At 40.7% G+C, this 24,488-nt stretch overlaps 1 protein-coding gene across 5 annotated transcripts in view; it reads right to left on the reverse strand.

Moving 5' to 3' along the window:
- Positions 1–474: 474 nt before the first annotated feature.
- HSF2BP (heat shock transcription factor 2 binding protein) overlaps positions 475–24,488 on the reverse strand; it is a 36,706-nt gene continuing 12,692 nt past the window's right edge. For 3 of the 5 annotated variants that reach the window (XM_074603061.1, XM_074603037.1, XM_074603068.1), the window contains 5 exons: positions 23,783–23,932; positions 19,144–19,282; positions 16,922–17,039; positions 9,824–9,927; positions 475–1,192 (listed from right to left, as the gene is read on the reverse strand). In XM_074603061.1, the coding sequence (XP_074459162.1) occupies positions 984–1,192; positions 9,824–9,927; positions 16,922–17,039; positions 19,144–19,282; positions 23,783–23,932 (720 nt within the window). In that variant the 3' untranslated portion in view covers positions 475–983. Of the gene's footprint in view, positions 1,193–2,852; positions 7,683–9,823; positions 9,928–16,921; positions 17,040–19,143; positions 19,283–23,782; positions 23,933–24,488 lie in introns of those variants that run through there. The other 2 variants (XM_074603048.1, XM_074603054.1) reach the window with 2 other exon arrangements.

The raw sequence follows: 24,488 nt of genomic DNA on the forward strand, positions 1-24,488 counted from the left end.
AATACATTGGGTTCGCAGCTGAGCGACCATAACTTTAGTATGGAAAAAGTTGCTACGACAGCATTGCATTTCTCATTTGCTATTCCTTTGAATAGCATCACCTAACTGCCTGTGCTTCTGTCATCACAGAAACGGATGCTATTTTTTTTTTCTGAAAAATGTGTAAATTATACCAATACAAAGCACACAAAGGTTTGTATTGACCACTGAGGTAAGCAAGCTGTACGCAGAAACTCTAACAAACACCACAGTTGTGCGAGAATGCAATGATGCTCACAACAGAGAAGCAGTTCATTTTAGCCTCTTCAGCGCACAACTAGGTACCACAGTCAACAGTAATTAATTTCCTTTTTCCAGGGCTTTTCAAAAAACAATAGCTCGGTTTCTAGTACACTTGTCAGCCACAGACCGAGCCAACTTGCAGCTCGAGTGAATCTGAATGCGAATTTTGAAAGCAGAATCCATTACACGATACAGAATTTAAGTTTTCTTTTATTAGAATAGAAAATGAGCGGTGAGAAGTAACAGCAATAAAACTGGAACTTGGGGTGCATTCTGACACAGAAGAGTTATGAAAAGCAACAAAATTTTCCTCACAGTACAATAATTATTAAGGATGGACCAACAAAATTATTTACCGCTGCAATAAACTATGTATTATCAATGAATGAGATGACTGCTTTACTCCCTATATACGGTAAATAGACAACATAACCTGGATCATTTTGAAACCCATTATCAACAAAATCCTACTCGAAGTAATTGAGTCTGCCTCATCTCTACCAGATGACGTAAGATTGTATTTGGGCAGCTAAAACCCAACACGTTTTCCCGAGTATTATTTCAGTTGGGTTACCTAATCTCCAGGAAGGATTTTGTCAGAGGAACTTAGGCAGAGGTTTTTTCAGTCAAGCCCATCTCTAACAACTCTTGCAGCATAAAAATGTAGGAAAGACATAAGCAGTTGGTGTCAAAGAGCTCTTCTATGCTTCATACTCAAGTATTTTAAGATCTTCAAGTAGTTCTTTCGCAAGTGCTTGCAGATCTGCATTGCGGCTCTTTGACAGTGCAATGATACGCTGAAATGGCAAAGTATCGCGCATCTCAGAGGCTGCCTTGGCTAATACTTCTGGCTCCAGAATCACAGACTGGAGGAGCCGCAGAGCATGAAGACAAACTTCTGTATCCGGGTCTAAAAGCGGGTGAGGAAAAAATGCAGTGCTTATTAGAAGCGAGTCCAAAAAGGTAGCATTACAGCTCTACAGTGCCATTCCTCACGACCCGCCAGGCGGACAGGGAATAACTGAAGTTTCATAATTCACAGCTGCCAGTTGGTGCTGGCTGCCTGGCTCTAGAAGGAACCTGAAAACAACACCTTTGCCCTCCTCAGCAGCTTGTGCTCAGCAGTGTTTGGGAGGGAGAGACAACAAGGAACCCTTCTCTTGTTTTTGAAATGTTGAAAATGCTATAAAACAGGGAATTCATCAATTTGACTTTATCCAGCCGGTAGCCAAGACGTACTGTTGGATGCAAACCAATTTAAGAGCAGGACAAGCTATATCCCATGACTGTTCAGGCTTAAAAAACAAACAGACCAACTAATCAAATCTGCAGTAAATCACTAGGCTTTTCTTTAATTTCTTTTCATACAAGCCTTCAGATTTCTTCAAAGCTCACTAAAATATTAATCTTAATAAAACTTTCTGGTAACCGTGTATCAAGCTTCCAAGTGTTTAATTCAGTTTACACAAAATTGAAATGGGTACTGAAGCTAAGCACTGCTGCTTAGGAATGCGTCAGAGAAACGTAGCAAAGGCCTTTCACTGACTTAAGCTAGGAAGACATATAACAACTCTACTGTTAAGAACACAGGATGCATTTTTAATTACTGAAACATTAGGAGCATTACATTTTAATCACTCACAACAGTCCATTTGCATTTAGTTCTTTATAGCTTTATCAAAAGCATCTGTTAGAAAGTCCCATTTTCGCACTTCTCTATTCTGCTATTCCAAATGAAAATGTATAATATATTTTTATGGCTGAAATAGTTATTTGTTCCATGCACCATGCATTTTTTATGTGTTTGTCATTAGCATACCTAGTCTTCAGCAAGCTTTTGGTAAAGCGTTGTGCAGAAATGTTGAGAAAAATTAATTCAGATCACTTTGCGCACAAAATCACCAGAGACCAAAATCTTACTGAAGGAGCATAAATGCAGCGCAGCGATAAACCACACTGCACTGAGTTTGAAGGAAGTGTTTGGTGGGCTGGAGCAAGTTCTTTCCTTTCCTGGCTTATTTAATACCTAACACTGGTGACCTGAAAAAGGACTAAGGAATATTATTCATTAAAGCATAAGGGGAAATGTTGAAAGCACCCAGGGGAGAAAACAGAATGTGATCAACAGTGAAGGCGACTATGACTTTAAGCATGAAAGTGACTGTTGAGATGGGAATTTTTTAAGTAATTCCCATTAGCACGTCTGAAGTACAATACTAAAGACTGTGATATCTGATCTACAGCCACAAACCAGGCACTAACTCTCTCTTCCTCCATTTTCCATCATAAATGAGATCAGTAAGTCTTTTCTACCATACCTTCTTCCCTATTTAAAGTGTAAACCTCTTAAGAAAGGAATTCTACTTTCTCCTGGGAAACTAGCAGAGTGGGGTATAATCTGAAGACACAGGAATTGTCCAAACCCAAACAATAACATGCATTTCCTGATTTTCTGTGTAAGGAGAATCTTAGCTATTGGGCATACTGGACAACTTTAGACATTCAAATCGGCATTTTAAAAAAACCCAGTGCTTAGTGCTGCACACCCCAGAGAAGTGGCCATACCCGTATGGACAGCCTCTCCTATTGCTGCCACCTGGGCTGGAGGCTCTTAGGAGTCTTTTTTGATCATCATCTCCAGCAGTGCCTGCAGGTGCAATTCTCTGAGTGATGAGCAGACATAACTCACGGAGAAACGCTGCAACTCAGCCTCACAGGCAGCAAGTCTTTATTTCTTGGGCAGCAGCACGTCAGTGAATCCTTTTGAAAAAACTTGGGTGCAAGTTTTGGTTTTCAGATTTCTTCTGACCTAATCAAAATATGACTAAAAGTCTTGAATTCGTCCTCCCGTTCCTTCCATTTTTTCTTCATGCTTGCCAGAGGTTTTTTTTTAATTCCTTTTTTTTGGCCACATACAATGTGCAAACTCTGCACATTATCACCCGCCCCCTTTCTCTGTACTTAGAATTATTCTACGTTTATTTAGCAGAAATAGCAGCAACAAGCCATAGCCCAAATACGTACAAAGAAAGCTTTTGGGAGAGAAATCTATGTAATTCATTACAACCTTCCTCCGTATGACTTTATTCCTCCATGAAATAAAGCCATTAATACTTTTAATGGCTTGCAGTACTGCTGAGAAGCTTCATATATGTAAGATGTTTTAAATCCCTAGATGAAAATTGCTTTGTTATTAATACTGTTGCAGGCATCTATGTTACTATTATCTGCAAGTGTTTAAAGGCTGTAGCAAGTAAAGAATTGATCAGGGAAGAAGCGTTAGCAGGGGAGCTAACAAAATTAGGATCTGTAGATCAGGAAATGATTTCCAGCTTGATGAGCAAGAACATTTTCCAGTAAGAGCAAAGAGGTTCTAGGAAGAATCTTCAGCAGCAGCCAGGGAAGCTCAACGGCTTGAGTCACTCAAATGAAGAACAGATTAGGCACTCGGGCATACAGCAAAGGAAGGAAATGATCCTGCACCAGAAGACGACTTAATACGCATTTAACCTCTGATTGCCATTGTTCTGCATGAATTTTGAGACTCCTCGAGTTAAATAAATACATGTGCCTTAAAATATACTCCCTTAGGATTACATGCGGTTTTGAGAATACGGATTATTATTACGGATAATCATGTTTTCTAAGAGGATTTAAAAAAATACCCTAGAAGTCTTTCTCTTGTCTCTCCAATATCATTAGGGATTTTTTCTAAAAACGCCGTCTAAAGAATATTCAGAAGAAATGTAAGGCATCTTCATTATTCGGCATTATGTTTACTTCAATAGCTTCCAGTTTTAGTCATTTCTACGCTAGCTGAGTAACATTTTGTTTGTACAAGATCAAAAAAATCCTTTAGCTGTAATCAAATCACTGCATCGTATCCTCCCAACAACTAGCACACACATCTCTTCAACTAAAACTTCAGAGCTGCAATCATCATTTCTGGGGAACAGGGGAAGAAGTCAAGCTGCTTGCCTCAGTCGGGGACCACAAGCGCAGCGTAAGCCTACCACCATCATAAAACGCTGATGCAATTTTAACAAGGTATTGAAACTGCTGGAGTTTGCTGACGTTCTGCTAGCTGCCAGCATACTGTTTGATGTCACTGGCTTTCAGTCACTGACAAAAGCAACTGATAACGTGGACAGATTTTAGTCACATCTGTCATTAGCACCATGCTCTCAGATGAACTGTTCCCTACAGCAGGGTTTAAGTAATTGCATTACATCAATGCTAAAAAGCTTATCTACAATTGGCTCTGAGTTGCGTGAACTCAATTTACACGTGCCCATACCATTCCCTGGCCACCTGAATTCAAGATTTATTAACACCAAGCTGTTTACAGCTATGTCTGCGTACAAAAGCAGTATTTCAAAAGCTTCCCACCACTGTTGTAAATGTCATTCAATTCAATTACTGTCTGATTCTAGCATGAAGGGGCGACCTGCCACTCCCCCTTTCCTTTTTATGAACCTGTCAGACTACCTACGTTCACAGCACGTCTAACGGAGAGAGCCGGGGACACAGCCTGCCCCGTGTAAGACCTCTTTGCATTGCCAATGCTGGCGGAGCTGAGCCAGTATCTGCAGCAGCAGAGAGTTTGCCGGACATTTTCATAATGCTGATAGGTCTGAGGAGACAAGAAGTGTTGCAATAAAGACACCACGTGGGGAAGGAGCAGGGAGAACACCATGGCAGAAAGAAGACTGAGCTTTGCTGCTGCAATTCGTACGGATGCAAATGCACTTTCTCTCTGCAACATTATTTGCCCCAGGTCCTGTATAACTGCTCGGTTTGCTTCAGTCTCCTCCCTGGCCAGGTGACTGCTCTCAGTGTCAGACATGGAGTTCAGCTGACCAGAATTCCCCACTCTCCCACAGATGTGTGCTTGTCACGCTTTTATCAGGGAAATCCTTGAGAGAGACTCCCAGGGGTCCAGACTGAAGCCGCAACTTGGTCCCAATTTGCCTGACTGCTACTTAGGGGCTGCGAGTGAAAAGGAGCTTGCACAGACATCGCTCCGCAGCTGGCAGATTTGTGGGTGAGCTGTTAAGATACATTCTCCAGCTCCCATCAATCCCAGCTTGGGTTTCTGAGGATTCCCACAACAGCTACCGAAGGAGAGTAACAACGTAAGACCAAACCAACACTTTACAACGACAGGTGCATTTACCAGAAGTAAGGTTTCTTACATAAATTTACAAAAGGAGAAACACTGTGCTCTTCAGGAGAACATCAGTTTGCCTGAGCCTGCTGTTAGGCAGGGCAAGGACCTAGTCAAGAAACTCCTGCTCAGACGGCAAGGAGAGCCCAGCAGGCCCTCCATCTGGGCAAGTGACGTTTGCAGCAGCTGCTTAGATAAGAGTACAGAAAAGGGCAAGCGTTCAGTGTACTTCCCCTGGCCACTCTTCCAGCCTCTCAGCTAACTGCGGTTCAGGGACTTTCTGCGTCAGAGCTGACATCTTTGCATTCAGGAACATGGGTATGGTCTTAAAGGGCAAGAAGGGCAATACTCTTTTGAAGATTAGTTTCACCGTCTGAAGAGCGTGAAATTGGTGAGCCCCTGAAAGACTGGGCACTGAGGTTTTGATTTACAAACCAAAATTTGTTTTAATACAGGCATCAGTTTACAAACAGGGGGGGTTCCAGATGTCTTTTAAATGCTGCCATGCAAATAACCGGAATTTTCAAAAACTCTCACAGCCATAACCAATTTAAACAGAAAAGCAAGGCATTAGAAACCTTCAGGGTTAGTCATGAAAAGCAAATATTGAAGGTTGCAGGCAGCATTAGCAAAATGAGAATGTGCTTCATACAGGCATTTACAATAGAGACCGTCATTTGCAAAGAATTTGGATAAACAAGGTTAGATTTCCGTGTGGAACTGTGGTGGAGGAAACTGAAGGGCAAGATCTAAAGTTAGTCATACTTCTCTTGTTGTCTTTTGTTTAATGAAGTACCTGGAGCAATTTCCCAGCTATAGACGAGAAATGTCACTAACATAGTCTCTCTGTATTCCACACTTTCTCATGCATCCAAGGAAAGCAACCTTTTTAATTGCATTCAAAGAAAAGAAAAGTGGAGGAAACCAAAATAAAGATACAGGATAGTAAAAAAAAAAACACCACAAAAACACAAAGCAAAAAAAAAAAAAAACAAAACAGAGAAAAGCCTAGATCCATTTTGTCCAGCACCCATTTGCTGGTAGATGTTCTGTATGATCAAAAATGAAAAACATAAATCTAGTCTTTATTATCAATACCTGAGCTGACTGCCTCTTCCTGTTCTTCAAAAGATCCTCAGCAGAGAAAAGTCACTGTCTATTTCTTTGGGAATTACAGAATGAAAGCCTTATTGCATCTACAGATGTAAAGCACGAGAAAAAATATTGACAAATCTCAGGTGGATTTCTATGCAAAATTATATAACTTATTTTTTTTACTGTGAGGACAGGGCTTCTTTAAATCTGAAAGTTACGCGAAACCCTTAGCCAAGACATCAACACAGGGAGAGCAGCTGATGGAGAAAACTCAAGCTGCCTATTTTCTCCAAGATGGGAACAGCTGCTCTGCAAACAAATGGTGCTCCACAAGAAGAGAACTCTACTGATCCCACAAGCTGCTCCACAGCCAGAAATCTGAGTCATCATTCATGTGTTTTATTGCTGGCACCAAGCTGGGAAGGTACAGGTAGGCATAGCTGAAACAACACAATAAAACAGCTAGGTAAGCTATCAGGGTATCTTCTTCAGCGATCAATGCTGCTTATTAAAGGGTGCCCATCTTTTAGACAGTGTTTTAAAAGGCAGGAAAAAAAAAAGAAAAGAATAGCTCACATCACGAAGTTCTGAAACTACAGAGATCTGCATTACCTCCAAAAAGTGTGTCAAACATTTGTTTTTCTCCTATTAACAGTATAGCCTCCAGCAGAATGAGCTATTACGAATTCTTGTTAGGGAGTGTGAAGTCATACAGGCTCATCCAAATTTTCCAAAGACAGCAGGACAGACAAACCCAGTTTGCAGTTAACATTCTTACTCCACTAGAAATCTTTATTAGATTTTTCTCCTTTCTCTTCCAGTCCCTGTATTCAATGTCAAGGCATATTTCTCTCTCTTCAAAAAGCCTGCTAGACAACCTGAATCAAATGCCTCTTTGCTTCAGATACAACAAAGCAGAATAGAGAAAATCAAGCTAATTATTTGCTCTCTTCACTTAATGGGAAGGACATTCTTCTTCAGGGGACAAGAAGACTGGGCAGAGACTAAGAATTCAGAGAAGGAATTTGAGGGATTCATCAGCTGCGTACAAGCCAGTGGGAGAAAAATGGCCTTGATGTATAGGCTGAGGTCACAGACACTTGTAGACTGATGATGGAAAAGCAAACAGGATGATTCTCTGAAAATAAAAAAAAAAAGTCAGGATGATTTCTGGGGCCTCTCTTGGAGTGGGAATGCTGATAAAAGCTTACAGAACTGTGGAAAGCTGAATCATCTCATAAGCCTTAATCAAAACACTCTTTGAAGAAGCTTCCTGCAGGAAGACAGCATATACAGGATACCCTGCCAGCAGAGTGTAGTGCTCTACTCTCTTGCATGGAAAAAACTGTTAAGACCTTATGCTGTAGCAGCTCCAGGTGTTGATAAGCTGAATCACGGCTAGCAGAAGCTAAGACGCTGGCCATGGAAACCAGAGAGGAGCAAGAGTGGGAAGAAGCTACTGAGTTTTGCAAGTTGAAACGTTAAGAAATAGACTGAATGTAGAGAAAACTACAGAGATCTCAGACAAAATGATGGGAACAAGATCAGGTCTTGGATCTGACCTTTCATCTGGTATACAAGCTAGTCAGCCCTCTCCCGTCACAGTACTAATTCCTCCAAAGTCAGAAATCTGAACCAGCAGACGTGGTTTGTCTGAGAATCTTCCTCCTTTGCTGTAACTGGAGAACTTTATTAACAAAAAGTGAAGGAATTAGCCATGCCTGTCCTTCCTTCTACAACCCAGCCATACACAATTAACACTTTCAAAATGCAGAGTAGCCTTTCCATGTCTTATTTCCATTAGAAGATGCAAATTAATTATAACTGTGCCCCACTTCATCCTCTTATGTGACCTAGGAGCCTTCTTCAAACAGCAGACTGCATCAAACAATTAGCTGCTTTGTTTTATCACAACATTTGTAAGGGCACATTTGGGAACTCAGGGTTTTTGAGGGTGTTTTGAGGTGTTTTTTTGCTAGAACAACAGCTTACGTGTATGTTAGCCAAACATAAAGTAAAAGGAAAATCTGGACTAACATATGTTAAATTTCTAAGCACAGCAGAACAAAGGACCATGTATTCAGAGTTGTCTGAGAATACAATTTTTCTCAAACTATATTAAAAAAACCCTACAAAACTGGTGTTTTCCAACAGTCTTACAAGGATTCCTTAATTTTCTGAGATCTCAGAAGAGAGAGCCTATGGCATTGCAAAGCAGAAAGCTATCTGGTGAAAAGCATGAATACCTACATTTTCTGTAAAATAGTTAAGGGAACTATGAGGAATACAAGTAGCTTCCAGTTTCCTAGCCCAAATCAAAGCCTTTCTAGAACTTCAACATCAAATTAATTCCTTAAAAAATCAGATGCAACCTCCCTCACTTCAGCTGCTGTTAGCATTTACCAGTTGCATTTTAGCAGGGTTTCGCATAGCAGCACAGTGTGCCGGGATGACTAACCTCCCCAGTCCTATGAACTGCACACCAAAATCTTCTCATGGACAAGCCACAAAAACTTCAGAAAGCCAAGACAGAGCAACTCTAGGAGCAGTTCATAGGCAGGACAGTGTCATGGTTCTGTCCTTACTGCTGTCCTCACTGTCCCTTACAAGCTGTGCACACAGCTGCCAGCCAAGTCCAACACACCCTGGCAACGTCAATCTCTGCTGGCTCCTACGCAGGGATTTGAAGCCTCTGAAAGAGCACAGCCTTGATGTCACTCATGTACCTGACAGTGGCAACAGAAGTCCCTGATGCCCTTGAAGTCCTGCACTGGCCCAAAGGCAAAGCTGGGAATAGTACTCAAGCCCTGCAAACCCAAATCCTATTAGGGCACAAGGCCTCTCTTCAGCTGTAGAAGGGGTCACTTTTGTCATGGGTCAGTGTGGTTACGGAGGTTGGCCTCTTTCCCCAGAACGTGTCAGAACACAGTTACGTTTTCTTTTGTTAAATGGTAGTTTCCCTTCAGGGTTTATTTTAAAGTTGGTATGTGAAAATACAGTTGGCTTTTTTTAATCCACTTAATCAAATTTCTCCATTCCCTATTTTTAATTCTATCATCCATAAATTTTATATTAATGGAATATTACATACAGTGCCAAAAACATTGTGGAAAATGCACGTCTCCCTCTAGCTATTTGCCCTTTTTGTTTACTTTCAATCCGACAAAAGCTATACATACTCAGGTTACAGATATAAATTTCTGGCTTGTTATTTGCAACACCAATTGCCAATCTACAACCTCCAAAGTCACAATTTATAAGGTTCTTAGAACGACTTACCATTCAATAACCACCAAAGCAAAGGAAAAAAACCTGGATTTTCACTGATGTACTTCAAGCCTTTCAAGTTGATACTCACATTGTAAAGTGACATTAGCATCAGCCTAGAGTTGAAAGGAAAAAAGATCATAGAAGGTTTGCGTTAGAAGGGACCTTAAACATCATCTAGTTCCAACCCCCCTGCCATGGGCAGGGACACCTCCCACTAGACCAGGCTGCTCAAAGCCCCATCCAGCCTGGCCTTGAACACTGCCAGGGATGGGGCATCCACAGCTTCTCTGGGCAACCTGTTCCAGTGTCTCACCACCCTCACAGTAAAGAATTTCTTCCTGATATCTAATCTAAATCTACCCTCTTTCGGTTAAAAAAACATTACCCCTCGTCCTATCACTACATTCCCTGATGAAGAGTCCCCTCCCTGTAGACCCCTTTAGGTACTGGAAGGCTGCTAATATGATAGACGATATCACAGAAGATATGATGACCTTTGATTTCTTTGCATGTTTTAGCACCTTTTGCTATTTATGCCAAGCATGTACTAATCCAGAAGCCTATTCTAATAATTTATATTTGGATAAAAGAGACAAGTCTCAAATTATATATACGCAATGCTGTGCAAAACCTTGTTTCTGCTGCTACATCGCGTATTTCAAACACATGGAAAAATATCCCATGCAAGAGTAAAAAGGTCTCATCAAACTCCATGATGTTCATTATATGAGATGTGCAAAACCTGGACTTGCCTTTACATGACCACACAACCTATAAAATAGCGCTTTTGTGGTGACAATCCCCATTGGGCAGACAATCATCTCAAATAAGCTGTGTGCCCTGACAAATAAAAGGGCCGCTAGGAAACACAAAAAGCAAGACTATGCTGAGTACTAGAGACACCAAAGGAAGTCTCTGCTCCATTGGTTGTGCAACACTGGCCTTTCTGTACACTGACCCTCCAGTCAGCTGAAACACAGACACGTTGCCTGTGCCATCCTCTTTTACATATCCTCCTGTTCCTCCTGCAAATGGGAACAGACGCAATATGCAGCCAGCGTACAGCAAACACGAATGTAGGCTCTCTCCGCTGGCAGGGGAAGTTACTACACCTACAGGAGCATTTGGAAGAAGGGGACAGGCCTGAAGGAGGGGAAAAAGAAGGTATTAGTAGTCCCAGTTCAGCTTAGCACACCCCCTCCTAAATTAGTCATCCCTTCTGCTCTGCCTGCTCACTAGCCCCTCGCAGTCACGGGGTCACACGGTCTGGGCCACCGAGTGAGACCCTGCTGTGAAAAAAACGACTGCTTGTCTCCTAAAATGCCATCATGGACTTTCCTATTTACTCTGCCTTCACGAACCCAGACTGATTATGTTCAATGTACCTGTGGAAATTTTATTTTTTTTTAAAGTCAATAACTGGAATTCAGTTTGGCTATAAACTGTGCTCGTCTTAGTGTAGATCAACACCAGGGTAACACAGGCCAAATGGTACTCTCACCCGCACCTCTTCAAAACTGTTTCCAAATAACATTTGGGCCCATTCAAAGCCATATTTTTTAATTTTATTTTATTTTATTTTTTCCGTAACGTGATTTCATTAGGTCTTTTATTATGTTGAAGGACAACAGAACCCATAACCTGTTTTCCAGGTAACAGAGAAGGTCTATGGCCTGGCAGATAGAAAACATTTCCTTAATTGAGCATTGAAAAAAAACCTAAGATGACATCTCTGGCAAACTGAAACCAAGACTGCCCCTTGCATGTCAGTGCGTAAATGACAAAATCAAACCACACATACTAGGTATATTGTTCATTTCAGCCACATTTTCAAAAGGTTCCAAACCCAGGATTTCCTAATTTATCAGTCTCCTAAAATTTAAAGTTCATTAGTCATTTTGGTGATGGCTCTAGCCTGCCGGTCCCACCAGCTTCTCCCATGGCGGTTCACGCTGAAGTTACTGCGAATGTGAGAAGCTTTCGGTATTATCAGTAACTTGCAAAATCTGATACCCACCAGGGAAGGCGGGTCTGACTAGAGATAACCCTTCAGCCTTAGCCATGACAGCTGAGGCCATGTTGTAAGGTATGGAAAGCTGCATGCAGAAATGGCAGCTTTGCCTCTTTATGCAGATAAAGCACCTGGGTCAAAATTCACTTTTAGCCGCTTTTGACTGTCAGACAAGTATGGTAACTTGGGGCTCAAAATGAGTCCCCCTTCCAAAGCTATCCAGAACAATCGCTAATACTCAATGCAGAGCATTTTGTTGGGCTTAAGTCTTCTGCAGTTTCTGCTGAACTAAGTTCTGCTTTCAAACACTTGATGGTGTTACGCTGTCTTCCACACTGATGATAAAAGTTTTTATGGGTTTGGTGGATAAAACTCTTTTTCAGCTAAGCAGAGTCTCAGTGGGCTTAATGCAAATTATTTCAATTACCCTCTAACGTGCAGCAGGAATGGGACGTGATACTCAAAAGCAGAAAACATCCAGAAAAAAAAGCCCACTGACATTAGCAAGACAAATTAATGCTCTGCCTCTTAGAAAATCAGACCACTGCTGCACTATGAACTTTGACCCAAGAGGTCCCTGATGTGCCTGGAAAAAGACCCATACTCGGGAGTCAAAAGGTGTCTTACAAACAAATTCTTTCACTCTTCTAGCAATGCTCTCCTGTCCTGCCTTTTATGCAGACCATCTTTACAGCTGTAGAGCAGCTGCAGGGAGAGGGCATTAGTGCACTTCTTGATGTGCTAGTACTTTTTATTTAATGTCTTTCCAAAGATGGTAACATGCAAGTCAATTTTCTGGACAATGCAAAGGCCAGATGAACGTGCAGGGCTCCTATAACATTTATGGAACATGTCATCATACCCACTCACAGTGGGGTGCTGGGTTGCATACGAAACGACAATTGAAAAACAGGAAGGGGCTGGAATGTTCTCTGTGCTGGGGCCAGCTTGGCAACTGCTGTCTCACATGACTGCGATAAACCTGCACCTCACTGCACTGCCACATTTCCAAACCAAAGGGAAAGAATGTTATTCCAAATGGACTTCACACCTCACATCCTACTCTCAAACAAGTTCTCACGGCTTAAGCCGTGACTTATGCCACCAGCAGACTTTCAGGCAGTCTCCATGCATTCCTTCAGAAAGCAGGAAAGGAAAGTAATCCATTGCAGCCTAAACTGAGTATAAAGAGGTATAACTTACATCCTGCGCTGTCGTGAGTTTGATCACCTAGGCTCGTAGGCAATAGGAAGAAGAAATAGTAGACTATTAAATTTGCTTAATCAGTGGCCACCCACAAGCAGTGACGGGTGCTGTGGAACTGAAACTGCACCTTGTAAAGCCCGTATGTTTCTTTTCATATGTACCCTGCAGCTCTTACTGGGCTTCCAGAACCCAAGCCCAAAGGCCCAGAATGATCAATAAAACAGTATCTTCTAATGGAAAGCGTTAACATTTCTTGACAACGTCTTTCATCCTTAATCTGTTTGACATTTGCAGCTAGAAATAAAGTGACGTAAAAAGATACTGCTATGTTTGTATTTTTATTTCACTTGTTTGCTTTGTGCAGACAAAAGGGACTGGTGGTGGTGATCCAGGAAAGTACTGTGGGTTTGGAGTGTCAAAAGAAGATATAACCCACCCCACAAGCCATTGTAGTAGCATATTATTACTAATTAAACACACTCAGATGAGCACAACATCAAAGTATTTCCAAGCCCTTTATACCACCTTAACCTCTAGTATTTGCACATTCTAATAAGTATTTTTTGCAATAATTATTGCAAAAGTGCTTACTGAAGCAAACCTGACACACACAATTACTGAATAAACAATACTTTCTGGGGTTTTTTTAATGTGGAGGGCATTTTAATTATGCACTTCATAGTCTTCCTATTTAGGCAAGCCAAATTCAATTAACATCTTATACTACATCTGTCAACGCTGTCTTTAAAATATAGAACTGAAAGCACAGCTAAAGGCCCTTTTGTCTGCTGAATACATGAGATTAGTACATAAAATGTACTAATATGTACTAAAGTATGTATTTTTACTGGCTACTTTCAACTGCTACGTAAGCAAAGCTGAAGATTCCTTACAATTCAATTATAGCTATGAACAATTGCGTAAATGTTTATTGACTGCCTAACAATTACAGATGTTGAATGAACCCTGTACTAATGAGAAGAAAACCTGGAGTCTTTCACATCACTGCCATTCCAGAAAAGCAAAGACCCATGAAATTTCAGTCCCAGCACTCATGTAGATGCCTTGCATATATTTATTAGATACTCATAGACTACAATTGATATTGTAGCAGCGCTGGAATAAGTGACAGCTTTTCCCTGTGAATTTTTCTTTATATACTGGTACAAGTAAAACACAGGATTGCTAGAACTAGAAGAGGGAAAAGAACTCCTCTCTTTATCAGCTTACTTTGTTTGATACAGCTGCGTGTAGAATCAGACCCACAGTTTCCTGATTTGTCACGCTGGAAAGAAAAATATTTTTGAAAATAAAAGCTAGAAAAGAATTGTAAAACCTCAAAACTGAGCAAAGGACAAACATATCCTCAAAAATAATAAGCCAAATTTTTTATTTAACTGATTAAATTTTAAGTTGTTGATGTCCTTCCATGTAATACCATGGTGATGTTTTGAGAAAAACACATTGCATTGCCAAAATAATGTAGAGACATCTTCAACCATGAGGTATAGTTTTAAAAATGTGTCTGTATGTATGTATATGTATGTAAGTGTGTGTGTAAACGTTATTTATAATGACTCCAGAGTCCATCTATACATAACTTTGAAATTTCACTACAATTTCTGTTAACTATTATATCCTTATCTCACAATTGTCTTTTACTTTGTACTGCCTTATGTTCCTTACGGTAGGGAGAAAAGGGAGTTCTTCTGATACATCTGCTTATGAAAATGTTGATTATTTAAGATTAACAAGCAGCTAAAAAACCTTACATGCAAAGAACAATTTTTTAAGAAATGAACAAACCAACCCACCCCCAAAACCCCTTCTTTGCTGGGCTGGGAGAGTGGAAAATCCCCAAAAAGGACAGGAAAGAGACACAGTGTTAGTAACAGGTTTTAAGAACTGAACAGTGACAATACACATAGGGAGCTCATAGACAAAAAGGAAACCTGACCATGGACATGAAAGACAAACACAGGGGAAACATATTGCACTACAACATTTGAGCAAATTAGGATCCCTCATTCCATGACAAGGCCATGAAGAAATCTCTGTTCTAGCATTTGCTCTAATGTCATCATATAGCAATTTCTTTATCAAATGGAAAGTTCAAAGTAAGAAAAAAAATGTTCTGTGGAACATCAGAAAACATTATCACTGCACTGAATTCAAGCTATTGTAACATATGCTTAACATTTCCCACTTATCAAATACCTTGTGCAACCTGTTTTTTTAGGCTTCACTCAATTTGTTAGCCTAAGAGGATGGTCCATGAATCCCTAGCAACTTCATGGGATTGTTTTATGTGTTTATATCACTATGTGTAACTCTTCTGCAAATTACACTAATACAATCTGAAATGATCAAAAATAACCTATCTGGACTCACAGACACACATTCACTTGAAATTCAGAGTGTGTGTTTGTGCGTGTGTATTTAGGAACACTTTCCTCTCCCTCCTCCTCTCAAAATAAAGTCCTCTCTTTTTCTTCTTTTTTTTTTTCTGTACAGATTTTGAAACAGTATAGATCCTCTTTTCATGTTTTGGTTGGGTTTTTTGTTATATAAATGAAGGCACAAATTACCTTTTCATTCCTGAGATTCTCACAGAAATCTTTTAGTTGAGGCTTTACAAAAATAACCCACTGCACTGTTGCAAGAGTTAACTATCCTGTTTTCAGTGCTGACCTTCAAGCCCAACACTTGGGAAACGCAGTAAATGACTGACATGAAAAGTATTTAACCACTACCTACAGCACAGGGTATGCAGCTTCTCCCTCGCTACCCAATGGGGAAAGGCAAGCATCTTCAGAGGCCAACTCGTTCCACCTAACGTGGCCTGAGAGCGCGATCATCCGAGAGCACCATCTCCTTCCTCTGACTGTGGGAAGGAGCCCAGACAGTTATCTAGCTTTCTGATAGCTGAGGTTAGGCAAGATAAAAACCTATCCAGAGTTAAAACGGAACCTGATTTCGTGCCTATCACGTCCAATCTGCCTAAATGTGTGCATGGACACAGTCAAGTGACAGTGGCTGACAGGGCTGCTCTTTGTCAGCTGAGCTGTGACAGCTGGCTTGGGTATGAATTCTTCATGTGTGTGTGTGTGTCCCATTTATGAAAAAAAAAAAAAACAAAAACAAACCACCACACTAGTTTAAGCCACCTTCATGAACAAATTATCCAGGGGTACGGGCCAAGTGCCCACAGTTTAGCGGATGAGCAAGTACTCATTAAACCACAGTAATTTCCTTGGTCAAGGCCATATATCCTCAGCTTGTAACAGCTCTGAGAAAGAGGCAAAGACAATAGTCCATTTAATCTCTTGATCAGCTGTACAACTTTTCCAGCTTCTGAACTATGTAATGTGGCCTTTTCTTTGCAATGCTGTATCACAAGGTCCCTTTATAGGAATTACCTTTTAAAAACATAAGTGTATGGTGCTTCTGGCTACTAAGTAGCATAAACTAATTTAGTTTTTGCTCTTCGCTCCCTTTCTTTACTAAGCAGATGTAGCAGTTTACAGTCTTCATATTGGAAGGGAATGAGTCCACATTTCCCACATCCTCTGTGTTTTAAAACTTGACCTTCCTTATCTGACCCTCAACTCACAAGCCCCTCCTAAGGCAGAAGAGTGCATCCCTGCTCACCTCTACAATATTATGGTGCTTAAGAGACTTCCAAAAGACACAAAACCTGAATGAAGCCAGCCTTGTAGCCAAGCCTGATTTATTTGCAAGGAACGCTACTGTGAAATAAGTTTCCAAAAATCATGTTTCCTCTCCAGGAAAGGAAATAATGTGAGAGTGCAAAAACTACTGTCATGACTGGGACCATCACAAGATAATGCATTTCATATAAAGGGGAAACAAAAAAAAAGTCATCATACACTTTAAATTTGGTACAGACTCCTGGCTTCATGTCTCCCAGGAGGTGCATCATCGTGTCCAGTAATTCACGACTTGAACTAATCAAGAACTCACGGCCACATGCCAGCGCAGCCACATCTGTGAGAGAACACAAAACATCAAAATAAAAATCATGTTTCAAACAAAAGTTTATGCTAATTATCAGGACCACTAAAAAGATATGTCAGCTGTGAAGAATGAACTATGGCATCTATATAAACTTCAAACTATATTCATCTACATAGCAAATACTGAAGCAGCAAATTATACTGGTCAAACTCCTTCATAATTCTTCTTTGGTATTTAAAATGTTTATTCAGAGTGGCCAGTATCCTAATAGTAACACAGTGAATTACAAAACAAAAGGCTGGATTCATCCACAAATAATGTGGGACTGAAGCAGAGCTGACCATTATAGGTCCCACTTCAAAGAAAAGAGACTGCAGTTTGTTTTACAATCACTCAATCCAATATACCTGGCACATTACACAACCAAAACTCTGGTGGAGAGCTCTTTTCCTACCTTTCTGCAAGCGCTGCATTATTCACACACAAACCGAAAGGCAAAAATATTTCCAAAGACTACTGCTTGAAAGCAGACTTTCCTTCAGTATTTTCCCTTACGCTTGCCCCATGCTTTAGGGCATCCTTAATATGCAAGGGGTATCTTCCAGCAAACCGAGTTTCTTTGTACTGTGCATCTGGCCAAGCCTTCTCCAAACGCACGGAGCGTGGTGTATGTAACTAGTGAGAGAACCTGGTTCCTTGGCCTCCCATTCAGGGCAAGTCTGGGGATCTGCTGCACGATACAGTTCTTCCACTTCCATGCAGCCTCAGGTTCTCTCCCCTATGCACGTACACCATGATGCCTTTTTTAACCTCAGAATAAGCAGAAGTGCTATGGACGCAGCTTATAAATAAAGACTCTTATTGCAATGTTTGTACACACTGGGCTGTGTTAAGACTGCACTGAGAACTACTGTTCTGGTGTTTTCTAACTTCTGAAAACTTGGCACTTCATGACCACTTCCTCAGTGTTCTTTTAGTGATGCTTTCTCGTGCAATATTACTTACAGCATAACTAGGAGGAATAAAACTGGTACCTTCTACATCGTTCATCTGACTCTATCCTTTATCACATGAGTTTCATCAACCTCCCAAATTACAGAGACCAAGAGAGAAATCTTGGTTATATCAACTTCACCGGCAAAACTTATATCAGCTTCAGTGAAGCAAGATTTCATTCCATCATCCTGATTCCTCCTCAGGCAGAACCCCAACACCCCCCACCTTTAAACATTTTCTTTATTCAAACTTTACTTTTGCTATGCTTTTTTTGTTGGTTTGGGTTTTTTTTCAGTGAAGGAATTGGGGAACTGGATTCCGCCCTAGTACAGTGGCATAACACATCACATTGTTTTTTATTACAATCTTTAATGGTACCACAACACCTAAAATCACACATTCAAAAAGACTGTTAATGCAAGATTCACTTATTTGTATAAACGCCCACTGTTTCATCTATCTCGCATCATGTCATTAGTGTCATTTTGACAGTTTCACAAACATGCAGATGACATATCAACCCCTTTTCTCACAGCCTTCCAAGCCACCGGCAGTCATATTAAGCTAGATCTGTGGCTTTCTACTTATTTTCTGACCCTAAAAAGAAACATTTAGTATGGAAGTCGTTTGTTACCTTTTATTTCTCTTAGCACTATGGACTCAGGACAGTGAAGGTAGGGTCTACCTGGCAGCAACAAAATTCTTACGCAGTTTCAAAATTCTGAACACATACCTTAAGATGGGGCTGATCTACCCACACCATCTGCAATTCATGTATCTTGAAGATGTTGGCATTATTGGAAATTCAGAAAGTAAATTGCTTGACATTTACAAACTAAGGTGAGCCTACAAGACTAGTAGAACGGTCCTTGTTTTATTCCAGATTGAACGAGGTGTTAGGGAATTTCAGAACACAGTGGCTCTTGCCTGTCCAATCCTTGACTGCGTCACAGACAGTACAATACCTCACAGAAGTGTCAATGACAAAATCTGCTAGAACTTTAAAAGACTAGGAAGTCAGCCAAGATATCAACGTTGACCTGACTTTGAAAAGCTGTATTTACTGCAGCACATATAAGGCAGTATAGAAATTCCCAGTACACGTGGAATGCTATTCTGAGAGATAACATTAACTTACTTGTTACAATCCCTGCCAAAGCTAATACAAACTGATTTTCATCAGAATCCAAATCCTGCTGCTTCATGTCTTCACTTAAAGACTTCACAAAGCTCTCCATGGTCTGTGCAGTGATTGTGAAAAACTTTACTGCTTTACTCTGCAAGCACGGAGGAGAAAAAAAATTATTATAAGCACTATAGCAACTATGACTATTAGATGCTACAGCAAAACTGGACAATCTTCAAAACTACTAAAACATCCAGTTACTTCAAAAAACACCAGAAAACAGCAGGTATGCACTAAGTGATATGTCTGATCCCGTAATATTTGAAACCGTTACCACAGAAGAAAATGGGAAACTGCTCAATGCTACATATATTTATAAAAATATACCATTGCGTATTTACCTCCTAAACCCACAATAATATAGATCAAACGGTAGAATTAATGCTTATTTTAAAAAGTGAGGATATTATCTCTTTGCTTTGCAAGAGCTGCACCAGGCGTTTCACATTTACCTGAGCTACTACAGCAGCTTTTGTCAAAACCCCGTCCAGCTGAAGACTGGAGAGCAAGCCTGATACAGTGACTTGCCATGGATTTCGTAAGAAAACCAATGAAATACCCAGAAAAAAAAAAAGCAGAATTCAGTTGGATCCTAACAGGATTCATTAATTGCTCAATACAGGATGAAGAACAATGGGCTAGGTAGAAGCTCCTTAGAAAAGGAAACGGAGGTCTCTCCTGGGTCATAGGTTGAATTTAAGTCAACAATATCACGTGAGAAAGATGATCATCACGTCAGAGCATACAAACAGGAGTACAGCCTGTAATTATGTTATGCAATCTTCTCCCCTCAGCTGGAATACTTCATTTTAGGGTATCTCGGTTGGGCAAGCAGCCACCTGGTACAAAGTTCAGGGCAGGTCAGAGGTTCAGACAGAGGCCACAAAGAAGGATGGGGAGAACTGTTTCTGTTTGTCAATAATTCTGACCTGTAAAACATTGCTGGAACACTATTTCACAGAGAGGATGCTGGTTTTCATACCAAAAATAGCACAGCAGAGAGCCCATAATCCCATGTTTCCCAGTGTCTTTAATAATTTCGCCAGTTGTTTCATGAAGCAGCTGAAACTTTTAGGCATTCCCAGCAGCGACCCAATGGGACAGCCCAAGAAATGCCTGAACTTCTATTCATTTCTGCAAAATGACTGAAAATTTTAGTATTTTATCAAAACTACTCCTTTCGCAATATGTGCAAAGCTACTGGTAATATTTATGTATCCCTCCACTACTGCACGTTCACCACATCAAAGATGTGCAGTTCCTGTTGGGTGACTCCAGCAACGGAGTATCTTCACAAATCATACTGTGGTCCCAGAGTAACAGGAATGAAAGGATCACGGGGAAAGAGAATGGAAAAATGTGCACTTCTGCACTTGCTGGATGTACTTTTTATACGTACGTGGACACCACACTTCAAAAATGGCAATTTTAACATAAGCAGTGACTATAGTTCAAGAAGCAGAGGACGTGAGAGAAAATGAAGAGAGCCTACTATAGCAGACTAGTACAAGCTATTATGAAAATATGTATTCACAAGGGAATGGAACAGAGTACTAAGCAAACCAAGTACTTGGTACGTTGCACAGAAAACAAGCAAAATCTTCTATTTGCCAGTCTCTTGACACGCCACTGGTGTCCTCTCTGCTGAACCTTCTTTCCAAATAGCCATTGATTAACTAGCGGTGAGGTCTGAGGAGCTGCAGCAGAGACCAATCAGGTTTATAAATAGCAATCATTACGTACTCTGCCCAGTCTCTTATTAGCTTGACAGTATTTTCATGGGACTGAAGAATGCCTCACCCACCGACATTGAAATAAGGACAGTTCTGAGAGCAGCCATTAAGGTGCTTCAACTCAGATGGTGCAATGAACCCTTTGCTGTCCAAGTAACTCCTGCGTGAAAACATCAGTTAACGTGCAAAATTGCTCCTGTAAAATATAAAGCTGCTTGTCACCATTGCAGATAACTGAAGTAGCAGACCACCTTGTAGGATCCAAAATTTCTCCAGTTGAAACATGCCTTGATGTTCTTCTGAAATCAAACCTTCAGTTGTTTCCACGCAAGAGACCTGTCATGAGGTATCCGGTTGAAGTTTTTTGAGATATCTAGAACAATCTGATGGGAATTAATTTACGTCTTTTTTGGCACACGTAGGTAGGCATCCTTGAAAACTCTCTCTCATGCTGCTTCTCTGGATGTCTCTTCAAGTGCTCTCTAGAAACATTAGGCATAGGCAGAAACAGTAGGCATCTCTCCCCCGCTGCCTTGAAAACTACTTGTGTGACATCTCAAATTTGCTGCTCAAGTTTTGACTTTCCCAACTCGTACGGACACAAATCATATTGGTCCCAAACATCATTTCAGTCAATCTGCATTATAGAACTGTATGAAAGACCTATTTCCATATCTGTGCAAAGACTGAGAAAAGCCTGAGCATTGTTCCCTAAGGCATGAAGTGATTTTGAATTGATGCCACCCTCGCCACATGCTTAAATATGAGCAAGTTTTAAAGCACTCTTGATGTACTTATACATTTCTGTAGTTCATAGCACCTTCTCAGGGGAGGGAGGAAGATGTTGTACAACTTGTCCAAAAATAACCCAAACCAAAAAACTTTGTGTGACAAATCTCCATCATCTTTTAATAACCTGACTCATTACCAGTTGCAATCCGTGGTTGACGCAATGCCACACAATCCGTTCATGTTTTTCCTAGTAGTCTTGTTGCAAACCCAGGCACATTTCTTATCAGGTTATGTGCACCACCACAAGAAAATGATGCCCAAAAATGTCGCTATGACCTTCACCAGAAGTATAGCAGTTCAATGGGCTCTAATGATTGCTGGGAATGACTATCGTACAAGTATTCCAGCCTTCCACTACCCTCCTACAGGTAAAACGGGGAGGGACTCTCAATCAGGGATTGTGGCAATAGAACGAGGGGTAACAGTTTTAAACTGGAAGAGAGTAGATTTAGATTATATATTAGGAAGAAATTCTTTCCTGTGAGGGTGGTGAGGCACTGAAACAGGTTGCCCGGAGAAGCTGTGGATGCCCCATCCCTGGAAATGTCCAAGGCCAGGCTGGATGGGGCTTTGAGCAACCTGGTCTAGTGGGAGGTGTCCCTGCCCAGGCCAGGGGCATTGGAAGGTTGGAACTAGATGATGTTTAAGGTCCCTGCTAACTCTAACCATTCTACAATTCTATTTTGCATTTCAAACAAACCTAGAAACAGAAGTATTGCATCTTCACAGTCGGGCTTTTTACCCTTATACAAATCATCAGGCAACAGTTTTGATTTTACCTAATTATACTTAATTTTGATACTTAAGACTGCTTTCAACAAGGCTTCTACTAATTTTACTCTCATCTTGTAGAAATACAGTCATTTTCATCACTGCTAGTGTTGTGTTTGTGGGAAACATGATTTCAGTACTATTTCACAAGTCAAATAACAATGGCTAGTCACTAAATATTGTCAAGTCTTACAGTTATAAACTGTTCTGAAAATAGAGAATGCAATTTTATACTGGTTTTGTTGCCATATGGGGGCTCTGTAGTACCCACCTGCCTTTTTGTTAAAAAAACCACCCCTGCTTTATACAGTGTTTTTGCAGACTTTTTTCCTTAGTAACTGCTGCTGCTTGGATCTTGAATCATCAGAAATTATCACCAAAAAGTATCACTGTATAGCTTTCTAATATCCAATATAAAATTACAACTGTATTTTGGGGCACCAAAACTGAAAAACCTCTTACAAACACACTAGTTTACCACTTACTGTAATAAACTAATCCCGTTGACTCAGCTGTTCATCATGCTGCTGAAAAATCAAGCCAGAGGAAACTGTGGCATCAGTTCACTCAGATTAAATACAACAATTTCTTCTCATGTTGGCTGTGACAAGACTGAAAATCGTATTTTCATCAGGCCTGTTCCTCTGATCCCTCCTAATTCCATCTGCTGCACTTGGCAGCGAAACTATGTTAGCTGTAATATTACTATTGTCTTCAACTGTTGTTGTTTTGGCGTTTTTCAAATAAGCTACCTGCCCACATTTAACATCAAAGATTTGATAAGATTCACTACACTCAAAGCAGCTAGGCTCTGCTAATTTCCAAAACTCATGCAAATATTAAGGCAGTGCAAAGATTTAAAGACATTGAGAATTGATGGATCTGTCTTCCTTCCACGGAAAGAGCTCCTCCAAGCTCTCTACAGGCATGGGAACTGCTCCATGGGCCCAAGAATTATTTTCTTCTTCTGTTAGCTTGCAAAGATACTTAAATTGTGCTAGCTGCAGCCTTGCTTCCAGTTTAACTGTGTGTGGTGGAAAACAGACAATCCTTGTTTGGTAAGATAAGAATTAATTACTGCATTTCTTCTCAGACTGCTTCATAACACTTTACAATTCCAACACTTCTTATATGAGAATGGATAGTTTCCAAAGAATATACAATTCAGAAAACATTTTCACAGTCCAATTAGTTTTTGAAATAAATCCTTACATTAAAGTGTTTTACAGAGCAAGGTCCTTACTCTGAAGGCCTAACAGCACTACCGCCAATAAGCATTCACCTGCCATACTTACTCCTCCTAGAAGGGTTTTAACAGCTTCCTCATTGCTAGATACACCCCACAACAACGTGCACACCGCTGCACCCATTTCTGTGCAATACTCTGCTTGCTGCAGGAGCTGCTGCTTGGCCTCATTCAGCTGCTGGCGGAGGTCTAGTTTCTCCTGAAATAGCATAAGGAAATTCTGGTTGCACTTCACGTCAGCCAAATCACGTTTCTAGGCTAAGGGACAGAACAAGAAACAATATCACGGCCATTTATGAAATGGGGAGAAGGGGGTAGAGGGGGTGGGGTGGCAAACTCACAGCAGTTGCAGATACATACCTTCTCTCCAGAGCTATATCTAAGTACATCGTGGAGGCTGACAGTAACCAGAAGCCTGTCCACAAGGTCATACCAAGTGACCCACCGAGACCGAGTGGCACCTAGAGAAGTCTGATAGGAGACTCTACTCCTCCTAAACAAATAGCTACGCGTCTCTTCAAGAGAGAAGGGATTTCAGCATCAGAGGTCAGCCTCTCCAGACACCTTACAAAAGATACTGGAAACATCTTTTAGGAAGGGAGGGTTGTTTTGTTTTTCAAAACAGTCTTCTGCCTTAGCCAATGTGATAGATGCCTAATGTTGCTGGATATCTAGGATAAATACTGTTGTCTCTTCCAGCTTTTTTCTATTGGCATATTCCTGACCAGCAGTGGCAAAGGAAGACAGAGTCCCTG

Source organism: Larus michahellis, chromosome 1 (genome assembly GCF_964199755.1).
Source record: "Larus michahellis chromosome 1, bLarMic1.1, whole genome shotgun sequence".
NCBI classification, from domain to species: domain Eukaryota; kingdom Metazoa; phylum Chordata; class Aves; order Charadriiformes; family Laridae; genus Larus; species Larus michahellis.